Consider the following 25,004-nt stretch of genomic DNA (forward strand, 5'->3'; position numbering starts at 1 on the left):
TCTAGCAGTGTAAATCACCACGGTGAATAAGGTGTGTGGGCTGATAACACTACATAGAGTTCATTGGCCTTTGTTTTGGAGAAAAGCATCTGCTAAATAAATAAACGTAAATAAATGTAAATGTTCAGGACCCCTGCCCACAGAGACAGACACTGCATCAGAGCGTTGAGGGCCAAAATGTTATGTTCCAGATTAAATTGGCAGGTACAAATGAATTAAAAATGCTAAGCAGGGGTAAGAGCACTGAGCTTGTACACATTTAAAACTAAGTTGCCTTTGCTGGTCTTTTCCTGTTTCTGCCATACACTGTGTACTTGCATGCAGGTTGAGGTGAACTGTGTGTGTGCGCGTGTGGGGGGGTGATTGGTAAAGACATTGGGTACGGTGAGCGGCAGCAGGTGCTCCGGCAGAGACCCGGGCCCTGTGGGGATGTAAGCAGTGCCTCACTGCCAAGGATGACAAAGACAACAAGACTAGGCACATGTCTACAGGCTCCCGGCCGGCCTGCCATACATATTTATTGGTCGTGTCCCATGAGGCTTTGCTTCCCCAGGTGCTAGTTGGAAAGGCAGTTGTGGTTCTATTGAACACCAGCAGATGTTTGTAGCTTTTCATCTTCAATTACGATACATTTGTTTATTTATTTATCCACACGCACAAAACCTTACGCCTGAGAATCGGCGCATTCTGGCAAGAAACATCTGGCTTCAGAACCATATTCCTTCAAAGGGGAACTGCTCTCGCATGTGCCCTACGTCTGGCAGCAGGCCTGGTTAGCACAGCCATGAGCAGCGGAAACATCATTCTGTGGATGGGCTGCACTATCTGTCCAAAACCCTTTGAGGGTGGGGTGCTTTAGGTCTTTCCTGGGTAGGGGAGGTCAGCTGACCAAAATGCATTATACATGGCTGTCAATGAGATCAATAAAGTGCCATGACAGACAAAAATGTCCTCTCTTCTGCATAGAAAAGTGTTGCAAGGAATTTTTCAATCGCTTATTAAATGTTGTCCAAGCAACATATTTTCCTCCTCAAAGATTGACAAAATGACCCCAGATTTCTCAACAAAACGTTTTATGTTTTTGTTTTTAGCTTTTTTTTTTCTTTAACAGAGATTATTGGCCACTCATCCTTCAGATTTAAGGTGTAGAGCTTTCATTTTCTTTTTATTCATTGACAGTTTGGAAGTGCCCTCAGACATTTTTCAAGTGAAACAACTTCTGGAAACATCAAAGACTTCACTGATTCATTTATGCACTTGTGGAAGGTCTCAAAAACGACCACTGCAGAATATCTAATGAATGTGTGAGTGGTTTCATATTTGCTTATCCAAGATCCCAAAAAAAAGGTTTTATTTGCCTGTGTTATATCAAAAGAGCTGAGTCATACCGAGGCAGGAGCACAAAGACCTGGACAACTTCATTAGGTGCTATCAGTTGTATGTTATGAGGATATTTCGCTGCAGGTGCTGTATCGCAATTAAAAATCCTTTAGGAGAAAAATATTTATTTTGTCTGACATGACTGATATATATGCAAGGGAGCTGAAACCAGCTGAACTGTAAGGAACTCATTTCTACTTGTCTTCTCATGGTTGAATGCAGAATTGAGGAACCTGGCAACTGTGGAGAGTAAATAAAACACTTATGAAAGGCTTGCTTTAACAGTGTTCAGAAAAAAAAAAAAAACGGCATTCAAAGTGGAACAGAGAAGCACACTTGATTAAGATCTGGACTTGTGACGAGAGTGGGGGCTGAAGCAAGACGTAGTGCCCCTAAGACAAACACTCTTGAGCTGCTATAGTAAATATCGAGCTGGATAATTGGAAAAAAAAAAAAAAAAAAACTGTCAAGTTTCAGTGGATTACACTGACAAAGAATCCTGTACTTCAAGTTAGAGTTTGGTCCAAAAATGTACTTAAAAGCATTTACGTTTATTTATGACCATGAAGATGCTGTTGAGCTGTCAATCATAACCCTATCACAATTTCTGCAAAATGCAGCCTTAGTGATATGGTCAATGTACTGGCAGTCAGAAAGCAGCGCTGTTCACCAGTTATTTACAGCATGTCAAACCTAGGGCACTGGCTGATCTCGGTGAGTAAAAAAAAAACCTGATCATGTTCCATGTAGCTCAACTCAGCTCCTCATGGAAATTGATCCAGAAGAACCAGGAGCTATACTTAGACATACAGTATTGAGGTATTAATATAGTCTTAGTTTTTTTCAGACACTTCTATATAAAGTGAAACAGAAATTAAATTTTAGCCTTTTTCCTATTTCTTATTATTTTATTGCAGCGGGTCATACTGAGTGTCTTTCTCAAAGGTACAATAGCCCAGTTCCATAAAGGACTTTAACCACGACCTTTTTCTCAACTAATGAGGGAACAGATGGGGCTCCGTTAGAATGACTGAACCTCCATTGCAGGAGCAAGTCCCTCCACCTCCCGACCTCCAACTATGTCTTCATTCTTGACATTCTCATGTGCTGGAAAAGAGAAGGAGGATGGAATTCAGCTTGATTCCTCTGGTATGGTGTCCGCACTTCCTGAGGTATAACAAATCACCTCGACAGATTCCAAGAAGCGGGCCTTGTTGGTGTGCCCCAGGATCAGTTGTCAAACTGCATGTGAAAAAGCTCTGCCATCGCATTCTCAATGTGGCTGGTGCTGTGGTTAAAATAAATAACTAAAACCAAAAGAAATGTAACTGAAATGGGACCCTTCCCCAAACTATATGCACCGTGGATTCCAGAGTGTCCAGAACATTCTCACATTGACAGGATCGAAACAGGCTGCAATGAAACGGAATAACAATGACCAGAAACCAAAATTGTTTACAAACACACAATGAACTCGAGTTTTCCTGCTGAAGACGCGATATGAAACACACCTTCATGATTGCTTGGAGTACATTTTTCACAGAAGTCATTTTAAGCGATTGGATCTCATCTATTATTGCATCACTTGTACAGTTAGATTAACTTTGGTTCAACTGACTAAATAAGTACATAAAATGATTAGAACATATCAGGACAAATGTAAATTATTGACAGAAATGCAATTTTCCTCATAAAAATCCTCATTTGCTTTTAACTGTCTCAGTTGGTGTTAGGTGCATAAATCACTGAATCTGAATCTCTAATATGTATTCTTTTGTTATGTTTAAAATCAATTAAACTGTTAAATCTGGAATTAACTCTGGATAAACAATGTTAATAAATTGTGCTTCATTTTATACTGACATCTACAATCTCATCTTAATTTTCTGGAAGAATGTTTAAATTTGATTAATTTCACCCCCAGGTAAGATAAAAGACAAGTAATTATGTTGAATATCACCCAAGTCAATCTAATATGTCCTCCTAAAATATTATTATTCATAAGCGTGCACTAAATTACAGTACATTACAACAAATGATTACTCAATTAAACAGAGGGCATATTGTTCACCGATGCTACCCTTTAGCAACAAGAGTCCGTCCCTTCTAATTAACTGATGACAGGTTGTCTTAGCATTTACTCAGCTCATCGTGTATGTCACAGGTCAGGTGGTCAACAGGTAGACTTACAACCAAAAGGTTGCAGGTTCATTTTCAAAGATGGAACCTACCATTGTGGAATAGAATACGCAACAAACCTATTTGGAATATTCTGATCTCCAAAATATAATGGTATCAAAATACATAGGGGCCAAACTGAAAAACACCAACCCTCATGTAGTCAGGATAAACATTAGAAGTGGTATGACTAGAAGGTCTGCCCTATGTTGCAAATTAGGATGGGGAGTTTTTGGAGAAACGTGAGTAAGAAGAAGGAGGTTTGTTGTGATGTTAATCAGTAACCATTAACTCAGCTTTTTGTCCAATACCTTAATTACAATCAATACAATTAATTACCATTCCCACAGCTAATTTCTCTAAAATCACAAAATCACATTTTTAGTTCCAAATATCTATCCCGCGGTGAAGTTCCCACTGCTCCCTATCGCTACCTCTTACTTAGAAATCTTTGATTTCTGAAATGAACTGTGGTCTCTTGTAGGAATGTCACGCTGTGCGTGCTGCTAGTCATGACGTCTGATCCCACCCATTAAATAGAATTCTGCACCATGAAAAATATTTCCAGCGGCATAAAAAAAACCTGTATCAACGGATGCCTATTCAGCCATTTCATGGCCATCAACAAGAGCGAGTGTTTGCGGTGATGCCAGCCTTGTCCTCAAAAGATCTATAGATAAATATTTAGAGGTACTCATTACAGAAAATATCCTGTCACTAGGATACAGGAAATTCTTGGCAATAAAGCCTATGAGTCAGGAATACATAGCAGGTCCTTGATGTTATAAACAGAGGCAGAAATGGTGACAACATTTTTGGAAAATTGCTATTTTAGTGCCTTTTGTGTTTTAATATAATACATCTGAAATTCATGCCATATTTTTGGTAGAGTTCTGAAGCCTTGCAGGTGAATATTTTTTGTGAAATAAAGAAAATTAATTTTGCTGCATTTTAATTGTTGTTGTGAAGTGCTGTCGAATCAATGTGGACTCTTAGGAAGCACATAGACAGATTGCCTTCAGAACGTTCATTTTTCCACTTAAGCTTGAAAGGTTGAGTCCATTATGATTGTGAGTAAGCCTGTCCATCTGGTTGCCGGTCATCCTCTTCTTCTTTTTCCTCTAACTGTTCCAGGCCTTACAGTTATGAAAATTAATAAGTGCAACCCTATACCTGAGCGATTACAGACCTAAAAGACAACTGCCCCTTTTTACTTTCAAAAGTGACTGCAGAGCTGCTAAATGACATATTCTTCAGATGGTAATGTTGGAGTCAGAAGACTTACTGAAACACACACTGCTTATCCTGAGCAGGGTCGTGGTGAACAGGAGCCAACTCAGCTACACAGGATGCAAGGGACCCATCTAGGACGGGAGACTAGTCCGTTGCAATGCACCCCAAGCAGGACTCGAACCCCAGCCCTGCCAGACAGCAGGCACAGGCCAAACCCACCACACCACTGTACCCCCTTTACTGAAACAACTCTTCAATAAGTTTGCTTTGCCCCCTTTGAGGAAATCAATTTATGAAAAAATATATTTTTTAAAATAACATGAGTATTCCTTTTATTCTTTGATTTTAAAGCAAGATGCAGATCACGTAATAGCTTAAAGCTGTGCACGGTTGCAAGTTCTGCTGTAGCAGCCTTGAGCAAGGTACCAGAATTCCTCAGTAAAATATAAAGCTGCCCAAGAGGTCAAATTTTTAGGCTGCTGTGGTTAAGTGTCAGCTACGCAGCTAAACAAATAATTTGGATTATGATTAAAACACTGTGAATTTCCTTTCTTGGAATTTTATTTCATGCATTTTCTTTCACAAGTAGTCTGCCACTGAGACAAAAAATGATGTTAAAATGTCACAAAGTGCTATATTATATTTAGCCTCGTTTTCTCTTGTACATAATGTGTGTATTTTTACATTACTGAAATATCAATCGTCCCGTGCTCATATAATAACCATCTTTTCTGCTGGAAAATTATTTGAATCCTAGTAGGTACTATATTTTGTTTTTAAAATGAGGGACTTAATTTTCTGAATGCTCACGTTGCAGAAGCGTACTTTGATGGAAGGATGGTGAAATTGAAAGTGACACTCCGTGCCATCTTCTTTCAGTTAATTGCAATGCTTTTACTTGCCTCATATTTCAGAACCATATTTTGATGACGCCAGATCCTTGAGGTTCACATGTTAAATGGCTCCGGCATGAAGAAAAACCAAATGCTTTAATGAAGACAGGAAATACGGCTTCCCAAAAATAAAAACGAGCATTTTGTTCAGCCTATAAATATGCACACAGCCCTGTTTAGATAGAAGAAGATATAATATAAAAAAGTTTCAGCTTCTTTCGTGCAGAGTCATGACTGCCGTACGAGAAGTTGTTGATTCAAGTTCTTGCTGTAATTCTCCTGTTGTGGAAGTGATGTAAGTCTTTGCATAAAAGCGTTTGCTAGAGATCAAAATTACAGCAATAAAAACACTGGCTGTCATCCATCAGATATTTTCATAAAACATTGGTTCCAAAGCTAAAGTGCTTACGAACGACAACTGTCAGTCTGAGCTTATGGGCCTGAGCAGACAGCTGTGTGGGTATATCTGCAGTGCGTACTAAAATTAACAGACCCAGAGCAAAGAGATCTGAAGAACACGTCACAAGTGTCTCTCTGTGAAAAACTCGAATGACTTTTTGAGGCACTGATTTCTTTTGTGAGAAGAAGGAGCCAGGTGTCAAGTCCTGAGACTTTATACAGCATCTGGTGCATCGAGACTCTACAGGATAACCTTTTCACTGAGGCCACGGCAGAGGCTTTTCAGAAAACTGAGTAATTCTTACAGGCTTTGTACCAGGCTTGCTGAGAGAACTCAGTTCCAAAAAGAAGAACCATTTGGCTGAATGAGCTCATTAACCCGGTCTGCAGTACAAAAGGTGCAGCATCAGTCTGGCCAACAAAAGAAATGATATCAAAATCTGATAACACTTTAAACTAACATTCAAAAATTATTATAATCTGTCCCAAACATGATAAAAGAAGAATGAGAATCAAGAAGTTCTGTGCCAGGATTTAAAAAGGTTGACTTTCACAATAACCATTAGGGGTAGAGGGCATCACTACCGTAGTGGGGACAGATGCAAAGGCAAACATTTAAAGGAAAAGAAAAAGATAATGAGGCAATGGGTTTGATCAGCTAAGCAACAGCGTGGATTATTACTGTTTTCCAGAAAGGGCGAGAATGACCCAAAGCAATGAAACTCCAAGACAGCTGTTATGATGTAACGGACAGTTCGTTTGACAATGAGGAAAAGTGGAAAAAAATATAGATGTGTTTTAGCAACAAACTTCCATCTCTCATAGGAACTTTCATTACATAATTTTTATTTAAAACATAATATAAGGGTCTACCATTTAAAAGGCAAGAACTACACACTGCTGACAGATATGAGTCCAAGGACATGCGGTTCATATTTATCCATAGTGTGTGAGTGACAGAGAGAGTGTGTTGAGTGACCCATTGTAAGTAGTGTATCTAGCAGTGTAAGTTACCTTGGTGAATAAGGTATGTAGGCTGATAACACTACATAGAGTTCATTGGGAGTCGCTTTGGAGAAAAGTGTCTGTCAAACAAAAAATGTAAATAAATAAATTAATGAATGTCCATCTGTCTGATTCACAAGGCAATGAAAAACATTACATATTTTTCAACTGTTCAAAAAAAATTATCAAAGATATCGTCTTTTCTGTCAGATAAAAAATCAAGCATGTTGTTCATCTAAAAAAAACATGACTGCAATTTCTCACTTTTAACTTATAAAAATGGTAAAGATTCATCTGTTCTTGAAACATTTAAATCAGTTATGAAAATGAATATTTAACAAAAACGTCCTTTAAAATGAATTGACACGCACTATTGATCTGCAGAACATTTTTAACTCATAAAATTCAGTTACCAAGGTATTTCTCTCACTACCAAATATGGCATTTGAAGATATTCTGATAAAAAATATGTACTGAAACCTACCTATTTGCTCTTCATGAATAAGCAGGTAAAGATAGCAGAAAGAGAAACAGTGTGAAAAAACTAATATTACAGTATGCCTGAGATGAACACTGCATCAAGACTAAAACTTCTAACTTTTTGTTGGCTATTTGTGTGTATTCCTTATACCATAATGTCTGCATTATACTTTCTTTATACTCTGAGCTACTTGATACCTTAGCTCTATTAAAATTGCAAAATATATTAATGATATGGTAATTTTCTGTCATCGCACAGCTGTGCTGGTAGTAGTGGTTACAGCAGCTACCTTTAACACAAAGGTTGTAGGTTTGAGTCTCACTTCCAGCTGTACTACCTTGAGCAAAGTATTTACCATAAACTTTTCCAGTAAAAATTCCCTGGCTCCATGAGTAGGAATTGTGAGCAACTTAACATTGTAAGTTTCTTCGGAGAAAAGCATCAGTTAAATGAATAAATGTAAACATGTCTAATGCAAAACCTTGTTGAGTTTAAAAATATCATTTATATATACAGTGTTTTTAAAATTTTATAAAATGGGATTTAAGATTTATGTTAAATACACTTTCTGCATGCATTTGAATTTCTTTAAACTGATTCAACAATATCTATTTTTTACTATTTTGCTGAGTGCACACTCCAATTTAGATCTGTCTAATGTGTATGTATAATATATAAAATATACATTGCAATTAATTTACAATATTTATAAATTAAATTAAACTCAAATTAAATTCATATGAATTCTTGCAGAGGGCTAGTTCAGTCTGTGTGGAGTTTGCATGATTTCCACGTGCCTGTGGCCCAGTTGCTCTGGTTCCTCCGATAGTCTAAAGAGAAATTAATTGAACTAAATTGCCCATGGTGTGTCACTGCGTGCAAGTGTCTGATCCAGGGTGTACCCCTCCTAGCCTTGCACCCAATGGTTCCAGGATAGGCTCCAGACCACTGCCACCCTGTCGAGCACAAGTGGTTATGGAAAGTGGGTGACTGAGTAAATTCTAAGACTTATAATGTACAATATTTGTCAGCTGGTTTTAGAAGCAGTTGTGTCGCTTCCTGCCCTTTTGACATTTGCCCCACCATCAGTTACTCTGAAAAACCTCAGACAGTGGAGAATGGACAAATTGGTTGAGTGACAGCTGTCTTGCTTTTCCACACACTTAAATGTCAATCAAAGTCAACAGTATAAGCTGACAGCTGGACACTTCCCCAGATGGCACCCTTGAAACTTGCTCTCTCGCTCTCTCTCTCTCTCTCTCTCTCTCTCTCTCTCTATATATATATATATATATGTATATGCAAATATATACACATTTATAGATTTATGGTGTAAATTGTCAGGCTGACACCACTTCTTGGTTACACAGGGATGATTCACAGAGAGTAACTTCAAGGACTAACTCAGAGCACAATAATCGATACAGAGGTACAACAGATAAGGAAGCATTTTCGAGAGGAAGGATCATGAGGAGAGCCGAGCGTGAGGAAGCTAGAGGGGACATGCAGATCTGGAATCGCAAGTTTAAATGGAGGTTTAACCCAACAATCAATTGAAGCTGGAGACCGAGAGCCAGTGAGCTGAGCAGAGGAGTCCGACGCCATAAAAAAAGTCCCTGGAAGCACGTACAAACACAAAATCGATAGAGCCTCGCATCATCATCTGCTCATTTGCGGATTTCATAAAGAGGCAGTAAAGTGAGGGTCGGCTGGGGTGCTGCAAAGCAAGGCCCACCCATCAACATGTGTGAATGACTAGAACAGATGAGCATCAGACAAATAAGCGACGAAAGCGATCACCGAAACCAAGCTTGAGAGTAAACCAAGCCAAAAACTTGTGGCCCTGCTGGACTGGACAAAATAAAGGCGCAAATTCCCCAAACAAAAGAGGAATTCGCAGTTTGCCTGAAAAGCAGCTGGAAAGCAAGCAAAGGAAACCAACTGTGTCTCTGGGGAAAAAAAATTACAATGCAACAATAATGACAGAATCAGCAACAAATTTGGTAAACAAGTACTTCTACTGGACTCAGGTTGGATTTTTCCCATTGAGCAAACAAGCTAATCACACCCACCTGCACCTCATTATAGTGGGGGGATAAACAACCTAGCAAACGATTGCTCATGGTGAAGTACCGCAAGAGGGCAAAAAAAAAAGGCAAAATAAACATGCAATGAGACTCCAGTGCGAATGTTGTGGTTCCAGAGTGATTCAGACTTCTGATCTGGAGGCACCACCATGATGATCGCGTTTGCGGAAGACGTTTGCGTTGAAAATGTTCTCACGTACCGCAATGTCAGAATAATTATTCAAGAATTTTCGTGCACTGGATGGAGGGAGTATTTTGCTGCATTTTGTTGCATTACTATTATGCTACATTTTGTTCTTGCCGCTGCCTCTGGGGTGATACCGTAGATCATCACCTGTACCGAGTCGTCTGGCTCTGGGAACATCTAGACGTTGACAAGGAGTTGCCTTAAACTGACCTCATCTTCCAGTGCGGTCCAAATCTGATTTTATCCCTACGACATGACTTCAATGAGCACTTGCATAAAACTTGTGTTCTATAGGTCTATCTGAATATCACTACATAACAACAGTACTGCTCAACTTGTGTTTTTTTGCATTTTTGGGCGCATTCTTGTGTGTGTACATGTTTATGTGTTTTTTTTTTTTTAAGGAAGAGAAGTAGAAGCTTGTTATGTGAGCGTTTATGAGATCTTTAACAATATAAAGGAATAAAGTGGGTTTCGCAAATATGTCCCTGGAGCAATATGCAGGAGAGATGAAAGGTTTGATGGAGTGCAACCCTGAGAGGATTCCAGGTGAATCTGTTCCTGCAGAACGCTGGGGTCAAGGGGGTGTTTGATACTAGGGGTCACTGCTTAGGAGGCCCAAACAGCTGAATGCCCCCTCCTACTGTCCCGGAGATCTGTAGTGCAAATACAACCTTTACAAAGGACAACGCTTTCAATTCCACCCTGGACCCCTGGCCGTCTGCTTTTGTTCACGGCCCACTTGTATCTCTCTGTAAGGGGTCGAACATGCTAGACCGCTCTGATGGGGACCGACTAAAAATATATACCCTCAGTCGGGGTAGAGGGGCAGAAAAAAGACCCCAAAACAATAACAGCTTTTTCAAAGGATGTTCGCTCAGTTGCTTGATGGGTGGATGAACTTTGCAACAGTGCATGAAGGTTATATCGGAACACACATTGCACCATGCAGTACCACCTGACCCATATAAGAGCGCAATGCACCTTGCTTCAAAGCAGCATGGAGATGTGCCCTGGGCCAGAGGTGCTCTCTGCCACAACATTAAGCACTGAATCCATACAGGTGTACATCTTTCTAGAAACGGCCCACTCTCTGACTACTCCAAGCTTCTCATGTCCCAAAGCAGGGGTCTTCATTATTGTGACAGCACCACACTCGTTCTCCTTTCGCACAACTGTGTTAGCTTACGCAGTAAAACTTTTCTCCAGGAATGGACTGCAAGCATATTTTCCCCCAGTCTCACTTGCCTCTGCTGAGTCGGCTCCAAGCTTTGGCCAGGAATGTGCTCGGCATCACAAGCACCCCATCCCAACTGGAGAAAAAAAAAAAAAAAATCGGCACTAAAAAAACAAAACAAAAAAAAAACTGTGTGGCTCCACTTTCATCTTTTAGAGAGCGTTTCTCTCTCTCTCTCTCCCCCGAGATGGCTGCTCCTCGCAGGCCCTTGGCTCCTAGACTAGCGCCCGCTCTGATTTACGCGTCGCTCGCTCGGGCCCGTTCCCCTTCGCTCTGCGGTTCTGCTCTCCTGAGATTGATGGGGGTCGCGTCCTGGGGCTCCACTTTCATTAAAGCGTTTACTTTGTGACGTGCCTGGCACTATATCAACCAGATATGTCATCTGTGTGCGGGGATGCAATTACCAAAGCGAAAGGAGGAAATCACAGTCGAGAAGTCGTCACGTATCAATTTGCTACCCATGAAGCCATTGTCATTGTGGTGAAGGTGGCACGTTTGAAATGGCTGTGTCACCAGTTCAATCTCCTCTGGGAAGAGTGAGCTGGAGGTATGCTCACTACCAGGGAAAGAGCTGTGGAATCTGAGATATTAATGACATATTAATGGGATATCAGTAACTGAACATCCTCCCACACAACTCTGGCTGGATCAAAAAGAAGAAAGGTATATTCTTCTTCTTTTACCTCATGGAAACAGACATTGCCCCTGATTGATTAGATCAGCCGCAGAGCAGGAAACATTTTTCAGCATCCGTTTGTCTGGGCACAGCAATTTGATGCCACAAGCTAATAATCACACTCATTTCAGGTTTCTCCTGTCATGGCGCTACTTGGACCTAAACACGATGAGGTTTGCTTTTGTCAATCAGCGGAATGTTCCGGTGAATAGGCACGGTAAATACGAGGAGCACACTTAGGCAAATCTGAAAGCAAACAAAGCGGTGTTTGCATTCCACCGCTGAGACAGCTGCATCATAATCAACTGAATGAGGTGTCAGAGCGGCTTCGAGTGAGTAAGTTATGATGTTCTGGTGGAGCCGTAGAGGTTAGGCATATCTCAACTGAAGTTTCACGGGGGATCGCATGTTAAGGATGCAACATGGTGATGAGATACAGTAAATAAACTGCTGCTGTTCAGACAACATTTGCAAATCCATGGAACAAGCAAGGTCTACAAAAAAAGTCATCGACACAATGCTTCAAGTGAATTTACATAACAGTTACATCCTCAAACACTTTCAATCAAATCAGATGTTCAGGGGTTGTTAGCGATAAGGCTGTGCTACCAACTTTAATTATTAATTCATTGCTAGCCCAGACTGGTATCCAATGCCACTCTACAATATCAGACCAATGTACACAGTTGGGCAATTTAGTTAAGCAAATCTTTGTAAGTACACTGCATGAATACCAAGATGTAGGGTTTGAACCAGAAACCCTCAGGTTACTTATCTATGTTATAGCTGCTGTGCTACCCGCAGTCTTATTACCTCCAGGTTAATTAATAACTGTAATTAATATTTTAAAAGATAAAGAAGAGATTGCACAATGAGGTCCAGGGACATTATCTTGATTTACATTAGAACAGCTTACAGTTACAAAATTTATCCCCCAGAATCACTGCATTGTTTTGTACTTCCCAGGTAGCATTCAGAAGAAATACTCCAATACTGTTCCTATGAATTTAGTCCATCTGGTTATATGTATTAACACGGTAAATGCAGGTTACCTTATATTACTCAGCTGAAGTCAATTCAGTACCACAGGTGACCTCTGAAGCACTGATGTGGTTTCAGTTCGTATATGTATTTCAATCAGATGACAGTTGCTCTAATTTGCAGGATATTATTTGTTATTCAGGGTTCATTAGTTATCTGGTGGCACAGTGAGTAGTGCTGCTGCCTCAGAGCACCTGGATGGTGCGAGAAGACATGGGTTTAATCCCTGCTCAGTCTGTGTGGAGTTTGCCTGTTCTTCCCGTGTCTGTGTGGGTTTCCTCCCACAGTCCAAAGACATGCTGTTCAGGTTCCCCCATAGTGTGTGAGTGACAGATAAAGTGTGTTCCACTGATGAATGGAAGAGTGACCAAGTGTAAGTTGTGTACCTAGCAGTGTAAGTCACCATGGTGAATAAGGTGTGTGGGCTGATAACACTACAGAGAGTTCATTTGAAGTCACTTTGGAGAAAAGCATTTGATAAATAAGTGTGAATTTGTGAAATGTTTTTGCTTATAGCGCAGAATAAATTGATGTATGTATATATATACAGTATATATCTACAAACATGTATAAATGTATACTTATATACTGTACATACAAGCGTATACAGGATGCACAGAAAGTGATGTTTTGCAGCCTGTCTCAAACACCACCTGATCTTGTTTCTCAAGATCCTACGTGATTTCAACCACCTCTCAGAAAATTCACATCAGCATGTTTCGTAAAATCAAAAGCTTCCTGACACATTTCGTACTACCTTGCAATCAAAGAATGCTCATTGAAAAAAAAAAAAAAAAAAAACAAAAATGCAGTGTAAAAGAACATCTGACCTGTGATACATCTTCAAAGCGATGCAAACAAAGCAGAGCAAGAAAGTGAGAATTCATGCAAAGTTGTCCTTAGCTTGAACTCCTCTTTGGAAGATGCAACAAACTAGAAGAGCTTTTTTTGGTCACCTGGTCTACCCTGCACCCCCACTCCCCAATCAGTGTGACAGAACCGCCGGGAGTGTTAATCACTTTAATGTCCTACTTTCAATTTCTTTTAAGTGTGTGTGCGTGTGCCTGCGTGCCCGTGTTAAATGTCACAAAGGAATTGTGCCTCAATGTGCGGATTATTCCGCACATTCTGCATTTGAATTTGTGCAGGGCACCTGAGTTTTCCGCATGACTGGCGTTGCCAGTTTTTCACCTGACTACGGTGTCTGGTGCGGCGAGCAGCTCCACTGCCTCCAGTCAGACGGGAACAGCATTGTTCTGCATTAAAAAGTGACTCTGACTCGGTTCTCCAAGGAAGCCGTTGGGGCTGTGGCCTCCTCCCCGAGAGCCATAGAGGTTTATACGAACGTCATGGTCTCATGGGGCGAGTAGGATGTACGGATTTTGGGAAAATCTGAAGGCCCAACCAAAGAGAGGGTTTGACTCAGAGGTTGTGGCGTTCATTGTACCCAAGAGCTCGAGTACACAGCCCAGTTTGTAGGACAGGAAGCCTATCTCAAGACGTTTGCCAAAGGATTGGAGGGACCACCAACACAAGACCCCCAGTCCCTTCACAGTGAACCTGAAACTTTGGGAATATGTCATTAGGATGGATTAAAATCCTCATATGACCCAAAAGGGCTTGTTGCGTTCCTTGTGACTTAGTGCAGACTTGTGGAAGTTCTCCTGGTTGCTGTCATGGGACACGATACGATGGAGCAAAACAAGAGAGGGTCCGATGCCGGGCGCCAGAGAAACAACACGCGTGGACTCACCTTTCTTGTCGCCGAAGAAGAGCGTCTGCTGCGCGGGGTTTGACCACTGGAGGGAGGTGTTGTCATTGTGTTCCACGCGGCAGGTCATGTTAGCCGTTCCACCCTCTGCCACGGTGACATTGTGTGCGATGGGGAACTGGACCTGGCTACCTGCGAGAGGAAGTGAGGAGAAAGGGTTACACGGGACACAACTCACATAAGGAAGTATTTTCATGGCCCTTCCCTCTGTCCTTTATTTTGCCCCCTCTTGCCTGGCGGCACGTTTCCCCTCTGCACCTTGGTCTGAGCCTTACAAGTGTATATTTCCCTTATGCTTTCGTTGCCAAAAACATCCAAAAATAATAAATCTCCTACAATCTTCACTACCACAGAGAAGCGAGCAGTTTTTGTATGAAATGAAAAAGGTGTCCCAAAGCTACTGTCAGTTTTGCAGGCGCGTTTAGTCAAGGTGACTTACAGCTCAGTTGTTACTATTATTATACAGCAGTCATTTTGTCTTATTTATACTTGTTCATAGCTTCTTTGTGTTTACCCAAATTGTTCAGCTCGAGCACACCAGTTGGGTTGCAGTAACAGTTTTCTTAAACTTTCTGCATCTTTGGTCATCAAGAGCACCTCCTCAACCACCACAGCCACAGTGACCCATGACCCCAAGGTCTTTTGAAAGACATGCCCTCCGCAACACATTAACTGGGGCCAGTCCCGCACCACAAAAGAGGGGACGGTGCAATGGATCAGGACAGAGGTGCGCTGCAAGTGTAGGATCCAACATAAGCAGTGGTCGATCTCATTTATGCCGCAAGCACCCCCACCCCCCACTCATCGACTTCCTCCTCTGACTCTAACTGATGGCGTGGCCCAATTAGCGGCAGTTACTCTCCGCTGCCGGCTGTCTGCAGCTGGGCCTCGCCGCTAAATTGCCACGTAATCCTAGACATGGTGTGCCTTCACCGGGAGCCGCCGCCGAACCCGCCACAGCCAATTCCGCGCAGTCGGCGGTATATTCAGCATTTCCTGAGCGCGAGTCGGGCGTCTTCAATTAGGCTGCTGAGAAGTCGGGAAAAAATGAACGCTTCAAAGTTTTCACAGGTGACAGCAGGTGTGACATTCTCTCCGATAGTGAGGAGGTCCTGTTGTCAGTAGGGCAAAAATATTAACACTTCAGAGGTGCTGTTGCGGCACTCCAACGCCATTGTGTGTGGGCAAGAAAAAACTAATTTAGTTTTACTGAAGGCCTGTGGGATGACAGCAGGGTGCATTCAACTTTTAACACTATGGGGATATAACTGATTGTAAAGAGGAGTTCTTAGAGATTGCCAAAACCAGTTTAGGGAATAATTAGGAGCAAGTAAAATTCTCAATTAGGGTCCTCCGCATACGTGCACCCTACTAGCACCTCATCAGGCTCAAAACTGCCTCCACAGTAAGGTCTGGATTGCTCACCAACCGACATTGCAATTGGCCAGCATCTCACAACAATCACCAACACATGTCAGCAACCTTGAGGCCAGATACCAACATATGGCTATCTCCCTTTCACAGTCATTTTAATTAAAAACCCTTCGTTGGCAGGAGATACATATTCCTTATTTCCTGCCTTGTTGCAAATTGATTTGATGCAGCATAAAAGAAAAATGTTTTCATATACTAATTACATTTACATGATAGTATAATAGTATAATAAGCTGTAATGAAATGAGCTGCAATAAGGCTAAGGAACATACTGTCCATTTGATATTGTACATTAAGCAAATGAACACATGGGATGAGCACACAATAAAATGCTTATAGTAGCAGTATCATGGACAGGTGTACATATATGTAATACATAGAGTATACACCTGTACTACAAGAAATTCACACACTCACACATCATCTGGAACTGCTTGTCCCATACGGGGTCGTGGGGAGCCGGAGCCTAACCCGGCAACACAGGGCGAAGGGCTGGAAGGGGAGGGGACACACCCAGGATGGGAGGCCAGTCCATCGCAAGGCACCCCAAATGGGACTCAAACCCCAGACCCACCAGAGAGCAGGGCCCAATTCAACCCACTGTGCCACTACTGCACCACCATGCTCCCCTACAAAGAATTCAACATTATTTTTTTGTTAAATCACCTCTATACAAATTTTTTGCTCTTTGGCTAATGATACAAATGGGAAATGGTGATGAATAATATATTTCACTGCTCACACAAATCGCTAATTTCTACAAGCCATGCCAAAACAGCTTGCCAACCATTTTTCCCCTTCCCAGCATGAGGTCTTGCCAAAAAGCAGAGAAAGAGGAACTAAAGTTTGTCCTAGAAAGTTTCAACCAGGCAGACAAAGATGGTGGCCTTCTGAGAACACGAAGCCCAGCCAGGAGGAATTGTGAAGAGCGTAAGTTTCTTTACCTATGACTATCATGGTGACACTGGAGCATTTGTACTCAGCTCTGCTTCTGCCCGGAGATGCTAAATCCATACTCTGAGGGAGTAAAGAGTGCCCAGTGGATGCCTGGATTCGATCTATGTGCTCAATGTTTGCAGCACTCTGGGTCACTGATCTTGCATGGTGCTTGGGTCCTTCATTGCTGTAGGTGTTCTGATTCTTCAACAGAGATGTAAAATGCCAGTTGATTTACTCTGGAATTTTTTTCCCTGAACAGATCACACATACACGTTGATCGAAACCACTTGTCTGCCAGTCTGTCACAAGGTACCCCAAACCCACCAGAGAGCAGAAACACATTAAAGCCTCTGCGCCACCATGCCACCCAATTCCTCCTGAAAGGATCACTGCAAGTTAAATAACTTCAATAAAATAGATATATTCAGCAGTTGTTTCTTCTCCGGTGCGGTGGCGCAGTGGGTTGGACCGGGTCCTGCTTTCCAGTGGGTTTGGGGTTTGAGTCCTGCTTGGGGTGCCTTGCGACGGACTGGTGTCCCGTCCTGAGCGTGTCCCCTCCCCCTCTGGCCTTACGCCCTGAGTTGCCGGGTTAGGCTCTGGTTCCCCGTGACCCCGTATGGGACAAGTGGTTCAGAAAATGTGTGTGTGTTTCTTCTCCTTCATGTTTTTTTTTTTTTTTTTTTTTGGGGTGGGGCATTATTGATCAGGAAAAAACCTTATGTATTTATGTATATAAATCAAAGTACTGGTCACTCACTATACTCAAGGTATTATAGCAGTTTGTTTGTCTCCCTTTCAGCTGGATACGCTTTGAACTGAGAAAAGTATTCAAAAGTGGGGGGGTGGAGTTTGACCTGTGTGGTGGGTCTGGGGTTTGAGCCCTGCTTGGGGTACCTTGGGGGGGACTGGCGTCCTGTCCAGGGTGTGTCCCCTCCTCCTTTGGCCTTGCACCCTGCGTTGCCGAGTAGGCTCCGGCTCACTGCACCCCCGCGAGCCCCCGGGACAAGCGGTTGCAGCAATTGCAAAAGAAAAAAAAAGAAAAAATTCGCAAGTGGTCTCATGTGAGTTCTGGGTTGGAGTAAAACCTGGATAGCACTGAAGGAGCTCAAAGACACAATAAAGCACAGAAACTGCTTTCCTGCTTGAAACGATATGCCTGATCTGAACTGGGAGTGTCCTGCTAGAGCTGCAGTCTTTGACTCTTAAGGTTACAGGTTAAAATCTGTAGTACCCTTAAGCAATGTCCTTACCCTAAAATTACTCAGCTGAGTAAACAGGTAAATAATTCCAAGTTGATTTTGAGAGACGTGTCAGCTAAATGAATAAATGCAAAACCAGCTTTACACCCTTAATGGGCTTGTGGGGATGATATGCACAGGTTCAACCAAGTTCAATATCTGCTTGTTCTGAGTGGGGTCGCAGTGAGCCAGAGCCTATCACATGGGGACATTGGGTGCAAGTATGAAGGGGTGGGGGGCACACCCTGGACAAGATGCCAGTCCATCGTGGGGCTAAATTAGTCACCCAGGGACAAAGCCGGGCAAAGGTACTGAAGCAGAGCAAGCACCTTGCTCAAGGGTACTACAGCCAGAGGTGGGGATCAACCCAGCAAGTTTAAGAGCCAAAGGCAGTCACCCCAACCATGATGCCACCAGCCACCTCCGCACAGGTTCAGTAAACCCCAATGCCCTTTTCATGAAAGAACGGTCTTTCGTCAAAACGATGATGAGACGAAAATCTAATAACGTTCTGTATGGAGACAAAGGCCACCTCTCTTCTTGTTAGAGAGGAGAGATTCCATCTGTGAGGCTACAGCCAAAGCACACAAGCTTTCCCGTAGTTGAGGCTGTGAGAGCGAGACTGCAGCTTCACAGCGTGTGCTGGCTAGAAACGGCAGTAGAGACACCCACAAGTCTGCTGTGGCTACACTCTGGGGAGAAGCTGATTCAAATGTGGCGTCCTGCTGCTGGGCAGGTCAAGGCCCTGGAAGAGGGGAGAGGGAGCGAGAGAGAGTGTGTGGCTCGCACACAAGGTGATCCAGTCCACATTAGCAACTTTCACATTACATGGAGATTGCACAGGGGGCCAGGGGGTCTCCAGTTTAACGCGCGTGCTTTGTTGAGTCGCACCGCCAGGGGAGGGAGATAGAGCAAACCTTGTAACGAGAGGTTAAGAGCCATCAATATTGCCGCTTGAACGGCAGGCACATCCCCAGCATTCGCAAACCTGTGGTTTAAGGACCGAAATGTCACACTTTGAAACGGGTCCGTGATGCGAAGACAGAATTACATGTCTTCGCTTACTCTGGGATGGTTGAGTAAGTATTTATGGTTTATTTGTTTGTTTGTTGCTGGCTTGGCTGCCAAACCGTATAGTACACTTTCATTTCCACAGCGTAGACATAGCTGGCTTCACATCGGTAAAAGCTGTTTGGTATTAGTGCATGAAAGTGCTATCGATTTATATTCGCACTTCCATTTATGTGTCCAGTCACAGACCTGTAATGTTTTCATTTTTCAAAAGCTTAGCAAACGAATCAGTCAGAAGTCTTGGAAGGGTACTAATACACTTTATCCATAAGGCTGATTTTAATGAATTACAAATGTTAAACAAGTCAAATTCTGAAGGTGCAAAGAAAAAAATCTGTTTTCATCCACATGACAGGGTATGTTACATTTCATAATTTTTCCTACGCTCACTAAGAAGTTATAAATAATTAACAGCTTCCCAAGGTATTATTTTAAGGGCTAGGGATTACGTTTGAGGTATTATTTTAAGGGTTTAAAATGTCAGATGAGATGAAATGTAGCAAAAAAATCCTGCATCTGACTTTCATCCCCTCTTTGTTTTACCTATTTACCTTCTATTATTTCCGTAGTGAAAAATAACAGAAATGTGGCTTCTTTTCATGCCAGACTTCAAATTCTCCCCAGCTGCACTTCATAAAGATGAGTTCCGTGAACAGTGAACCTGCACCAAAGCCTTGTTGAGGCTTTAGAATGGTATATATACAGTGTATTCCCTCCTGATGGCCTCTGGGGCTTGAGGAAGCAGACAACCCGTATGGAAATGCAGAATACTTTTTCTGCCTTTTTTAGGTTTTACTTACTTTGCAGTCAATACTAATACCAGTGTTATACTTGTGACGCTGTACAGTACTCTATGTTTTATATACATATTCTGTATATGGTACTATTAGATATGACACTAGACTGCTTCTATATAGCACATATATATAAGCAACACATGTATTTTTTGGAGGGAGCTTTACAAACCTCATACAAAACCTCGGAATACACTGGAAAAAATCTCAAGCGGGGCATTTGATGAAAAATACTCGTAAGGTTGCAACTGTTCAAACTTATCCGCAGTATAAGTACAAACATTACCCGTAGTTTACTGTAAATATCTAGTGTTCACATTGTTGAAGGGTGTCATTTAACTGACGTACGCAGCTTTCTGCAGACGCTGCCATAGTCTAAAACACATGCTGCCTGGATTTCTGAAAGTGGCTCCATGAATATTAATGGAAAGTCTCCCTCCAATCATTGCGCAGCTGTCAAGCGGCACTGGAGTTCAGAGCAATCCCAGAATTGGCCATGCCTTCAAATCAGGAGGATGCTAATTGATAGGTTTGGAACGCTCCGGGTTTGACAGCGAGTCAACGGGAAACGGTGGCAAACACGAGCCTCGCGAAACATCTGCCTTTCTGGTCGGCTGTAATCAATGCTGGATCTGTCCCAGCTTGACGGCGTCTGAGGAGGCTCACGAAGGGAGAATCTGGGATCATATTGATTAAAGTATCCTACAGTTAACAGTGTGTGCTGAAAATGAAAAACAAATATAAAGAAATTAATCTGTATTACTGTGACTAGGGAGCATGAATTATTCATGTGAGCCTCACAATGCGTACATATTGCTTTTTCCCGGCACATTTGACGACTTCCAACAATTAAACACGGAGATCAGAGTAAGTTTCAAATGACTCGTATATTATTGCTTTTAATTCATCTGGATCACCCTTTGTGTGTTGGGGCAAAGGGTAACGAATGTCTCACACTCATTTAGGGCACACAATGTGCTTGAAGTCATTTTCAAAAAGAACACCATTGGTTATATTGTTGAAGGAATAGCATCCTCACACCCATGGCACCCTGCTTTCTTTAAAGCACAGGACAGGAGTAAGCTGAATGTATTGTTTATCTAGATGGGAATATAATGAGGTACGGACGGCTCAGATGTTAGTCCCGTTTCAGTCGACTGCACCAAATAATGGGATGCAGCCTCTTGATGAGAGGGCGTCACAGAACCACAGCAGGTAAACTGCAGGCAGGGGCAAGGAGAAAAAAAAAGGAACAATGATTCGGAGAACAAATCTTCATCTCAGTTCATTACCTATAAATAATTAAACAAAGGGAAATTACCATGGGGGGCCCATCTGTCAATGTTCCAATGTAAACTCCCTACAAACATGCACATATTTCTCCTCAAGCCCTGGAAAACCTCTAGAAGTGAGGCAAAAGACCCGAGCAGCCTGCGAGACACCAGTGGATCACGTCAGAGTCACAGGGTGGCTGTGGTGTCGACAGCCCCCATTACAGGCTCGTTTCATTGCTTATTATGCTCCCATAAAAGCGAATCAAAGAGAATACAAGCTTGTCACTTTGGTAGACATGCATAATTCCCTCTGTTCAATCAAATTGCGTCTGTCGAAGTAATTGTGCCCCCTGGCTCGCTCACGCCTATGTGACACTCATTCTTTTCTGCTGAACTTCTCACCTCCAAGTGGAGGCTACAAACCATTGGGTGGAATCCAAACTTATAGCAATATACCATGAGGGCTACTTTCTTCAGCAGCTCACCTGAAAGGCAGGATGGTCTGAATTTCATCTCCAGCTATAGACCAATCGCTTGCAAAAACACCTTGACAGGATTATTCTCAGAGGAGTGCGGCAAACCTCAGCTGAGTTCTCATATCCATCCACTTTTGGAAAGATCACAGGGGAGGTATTTCCTTCATCTGCGTATGCAAACCTAACCCATGCTTTTCAAAGAGACTCTGCTTGACAGGGATTATTAGATATCGCACATCTTGAAATTTGGGATGACTCAGTGTATCAAAGGTTGTATAAGCAAGCGTTCAAAATGCAAGCCTAAGACTATTGGCTGCGTTGTTGAGAAAACATTTGTTAAGGCGAAATAAGTTAATAAGAGATCAACCCAAACACCTAACAAAAGAAGCTGAATAATATGCTGCATAATTTCAATGTTCTGTTGTATTAGACTGGGAAATTGGGCTTTCTGCATGTGTTTCACAAGAAGTATCCTAAAAAAATAAACACAGATATGTTAAAATTGAAGTCATTATTTTATCTGTCTGTCTGCCAGCGTGACATTTTATTCGGACATAACATTACCACTTCTTTACATATTTGAGTGGAGGCAAGGTTATGTACACTTGTATCTTATATTACAAACACCTGTGTAACAAGTTTTCAAAGATATGAACGGGTCAAGGAAAAAAGGAGTGTCACGAAGTTCTGTAGGAGAAATTTTATCCGCACTTTTTAAAATTTATTTATTATAGCTACACTCAAAAATTTTACAAAAATTTATCATTACAGCTGCCCCTCGACTTAAGATGGTTCGACTTACGATTTTCTGACTTTACGATGATGAGCTGGCGATACATATTCAGTAGAAACCGTACTTCGAATTTTAAATTTTGATTTTTTTGCCAGCGATATGCTGTGCGATACTTTCTTGCGATGCTGGGCAGCACCGATCTGCATCTCCCAGTCTGCCACACTTTCGCTATCCAGATACCCCCCCCCCCCCCCATATCTACATCATGTTTTGTGCATCTATAATGTCACAGAAACACCCATCTGTGTCTTCTGCTACTGGTGGGAAGAAGAAGAGGTGGGCAATTACTCTTGAAGAGAAACTCAAGATAATAGCCCAGCATGAAGGCGGCAAGCCTGTAATGGCCATCAAACGTATGCTAGGCCATGATCTTCGGTAGGTTAGGTGTATTAAATGCATTTTCGACTTACGATATTTTTGACTTACAATGGGTTTCTAAGAACATAACCTCATCGTAAGTTGGGGACCACCTGTAAATCAGTTGATTGCAGAATAAAACCAAGTGCTGGAAAAAGTTTACACGTTCAGTCGACCAGTCAATTACATTCTGGTTCTTAAAGTGAAACACTTTTTACATTTTACCTCTTTTTATTTAATACTTTCTCCAGCTCACTCACCTTTCAGCTAGCCAGTTTCTTTCTCCTACAGTGCTTGAAGCACAGAAGTACCATATGAGGTAACATATCATCTTCTTATGTGTGCAAAGCAAAACAGCACACGGAGCGGGAGATGGTGAACATTGTGCTTTTTCTCAATTTTCAGTCTTTTTAAAGTAGATTTAACATTGTTGCTTCCAAATAAAACAAGATATTACACTGGCATTCAGCCTGCAGTGCTCAGTGTTTCACACCTTGTGTTTCCAGCACTTTATGAGCCGTTAATGAAAAAGTCTTATGGCAAATTTTAAGTTCATTACAGCTTCATCTGATGTTTTAATAGAACCTAAACTGTGAATGAATCAAGGGATTAAGCTATATTACTACGCTTTTATTGATTGTGGGATAGGGATTGGACTTACAAACAATTCTGACATATGAACCAACTTCTGGTGCTAACTGAGGTTGTTAGTGGAGGTATATGTGCATCTTATTCAAGGGTACTTAAGGGCACTAGCAGGGAAAATTATAGGGCTGTAAGGTCACAAATCAATGCCATCGACCACTATCTGTCATTACATGATCACCTTAACCTACTTTTAATCAGGGTTAAACTGGCACCATCGTGTCACTGCATCGTCAGCATCTGCGAAAACGGTCACGCGCAGCGCTCCATCTGAAATGACTATGGTGAAAGAAGAGGGAGATTTGCTATAGGCGAGGCAGCGCTGTGGGTGTGCTGCTGTTTTGGCTCAATGTCATGCCTGGCGCTGTGGTAGTAAACAGGTGGCTGCTGAAAAAAAAAGATGCCCATCTGTTTGCCTTTCCTCTCAACATGGCTTCCACTAGGTCTCTTGGCTGGGAGCAACTGATTGAGAGTTCAGAACAAGTTCACAGCAACACAAAAAGAGGCACCGAAAAACTGGCAAGGGCATCATGTGAAAAATCTTACCTTCTTTAGTGTCTCAAAAGCGCTATTTAAATTAGTAGACCTCATGCGCAACATAGAAAAGACAAATGGCAATAAGAAATGGGTAACCTGTAAAATAATAATAATAATAATAATAATAATAATAATAATAAATTTTCTGGCTAAATTCCTCTTTCTTATAGAAGTCAGCAGGGATCTTCCTGCAATATAATTTGAAAATCCACAAGATACAACTTCACGTCCTCGACCACCACACCACGTAACACCGCTTACTGCCTATAAATAAGGCACCAATTTTCTTTCGGGGTTTTGATGGAAAGCTATGTATGTCATTTCAGCAGTTGGTAGACAGCTGCAAGTGGAAGAGAGCGTTAATCTCTCAAACTACCTATTAAAACTTTTGCACAAGTGGCTCCCGACAGCGAGTTTATGTGACCCAAGTGACTGCTGTACATGCAAGCGCACGGAAAGTTTAATGTTATTTTGATGTCGGCTTTCAGATTTCTCTTCAAAGCTAATTTATATGAAAGGAATTCAATTATATAACAAGGAAGATATTTTGACATAAAGAGGCCAGTAGGAGAAATTTTAAAGTATACACGATTTCATTTCATCTTTTTGTTGATGCCAAAAGATTTTTAATGCTTTTTCTAAGAAATATAACGTGCAGTAAGGTGCAGGAAGGACTTCATTCTAATTAAATTAAACTAGAAAATACTCCCATTAGTCCAGGCCACATCGCTGTGATTTCAGAAATTAATTATGTAACAACAAATGCAGACCAGGCAATTTCCTTCTCATTAGATCAGACAACAGATGTTGACTAATTGTAAACAAATATTGGTAATGCAAAAAAATTAAATTATTGCATGATTTTATTAGCAATGACC

At 41.8% G+C, this 25,004-nt stretch overlaps 1 protein-coding gene across 1 annotated transcript in view; it reads right to left on the bottom strand.

Annotated features, from left to right (window-relative positions):
* The window catches only part of LOC108941231 (cell adhesion molecule 2-like), a 231,552-nt gene that overhangs the window by 31,581 nt on the left and 174,967 nt on the right, over positions 1-25,004 (bottom strand). The window contains exon 3 of the mRNA XM_018763923.2: positions 14,551-14,700. Coding sequence (XP_018619439.1) covers positions 14,551-14,700 — 150 coding nt within the window. The remainder of the gene's footprint in view (positions 1-14,550; positions 14,701-25,004) is intronic.

The sequence above is a fragment of the Scleropages formosus genome, chromosome 10 (assembly GCF_900964775.1).
Source record: "Scleropages formosus chromosome 10, fSclFor1.1, whole genome shotgun sequence".
NCBI lineage: Eukaryota > Metazoa > Chordata > Actinopteri > Osteoglossiformes > Osteoglossidae > Scleropages > Scleropages formosus.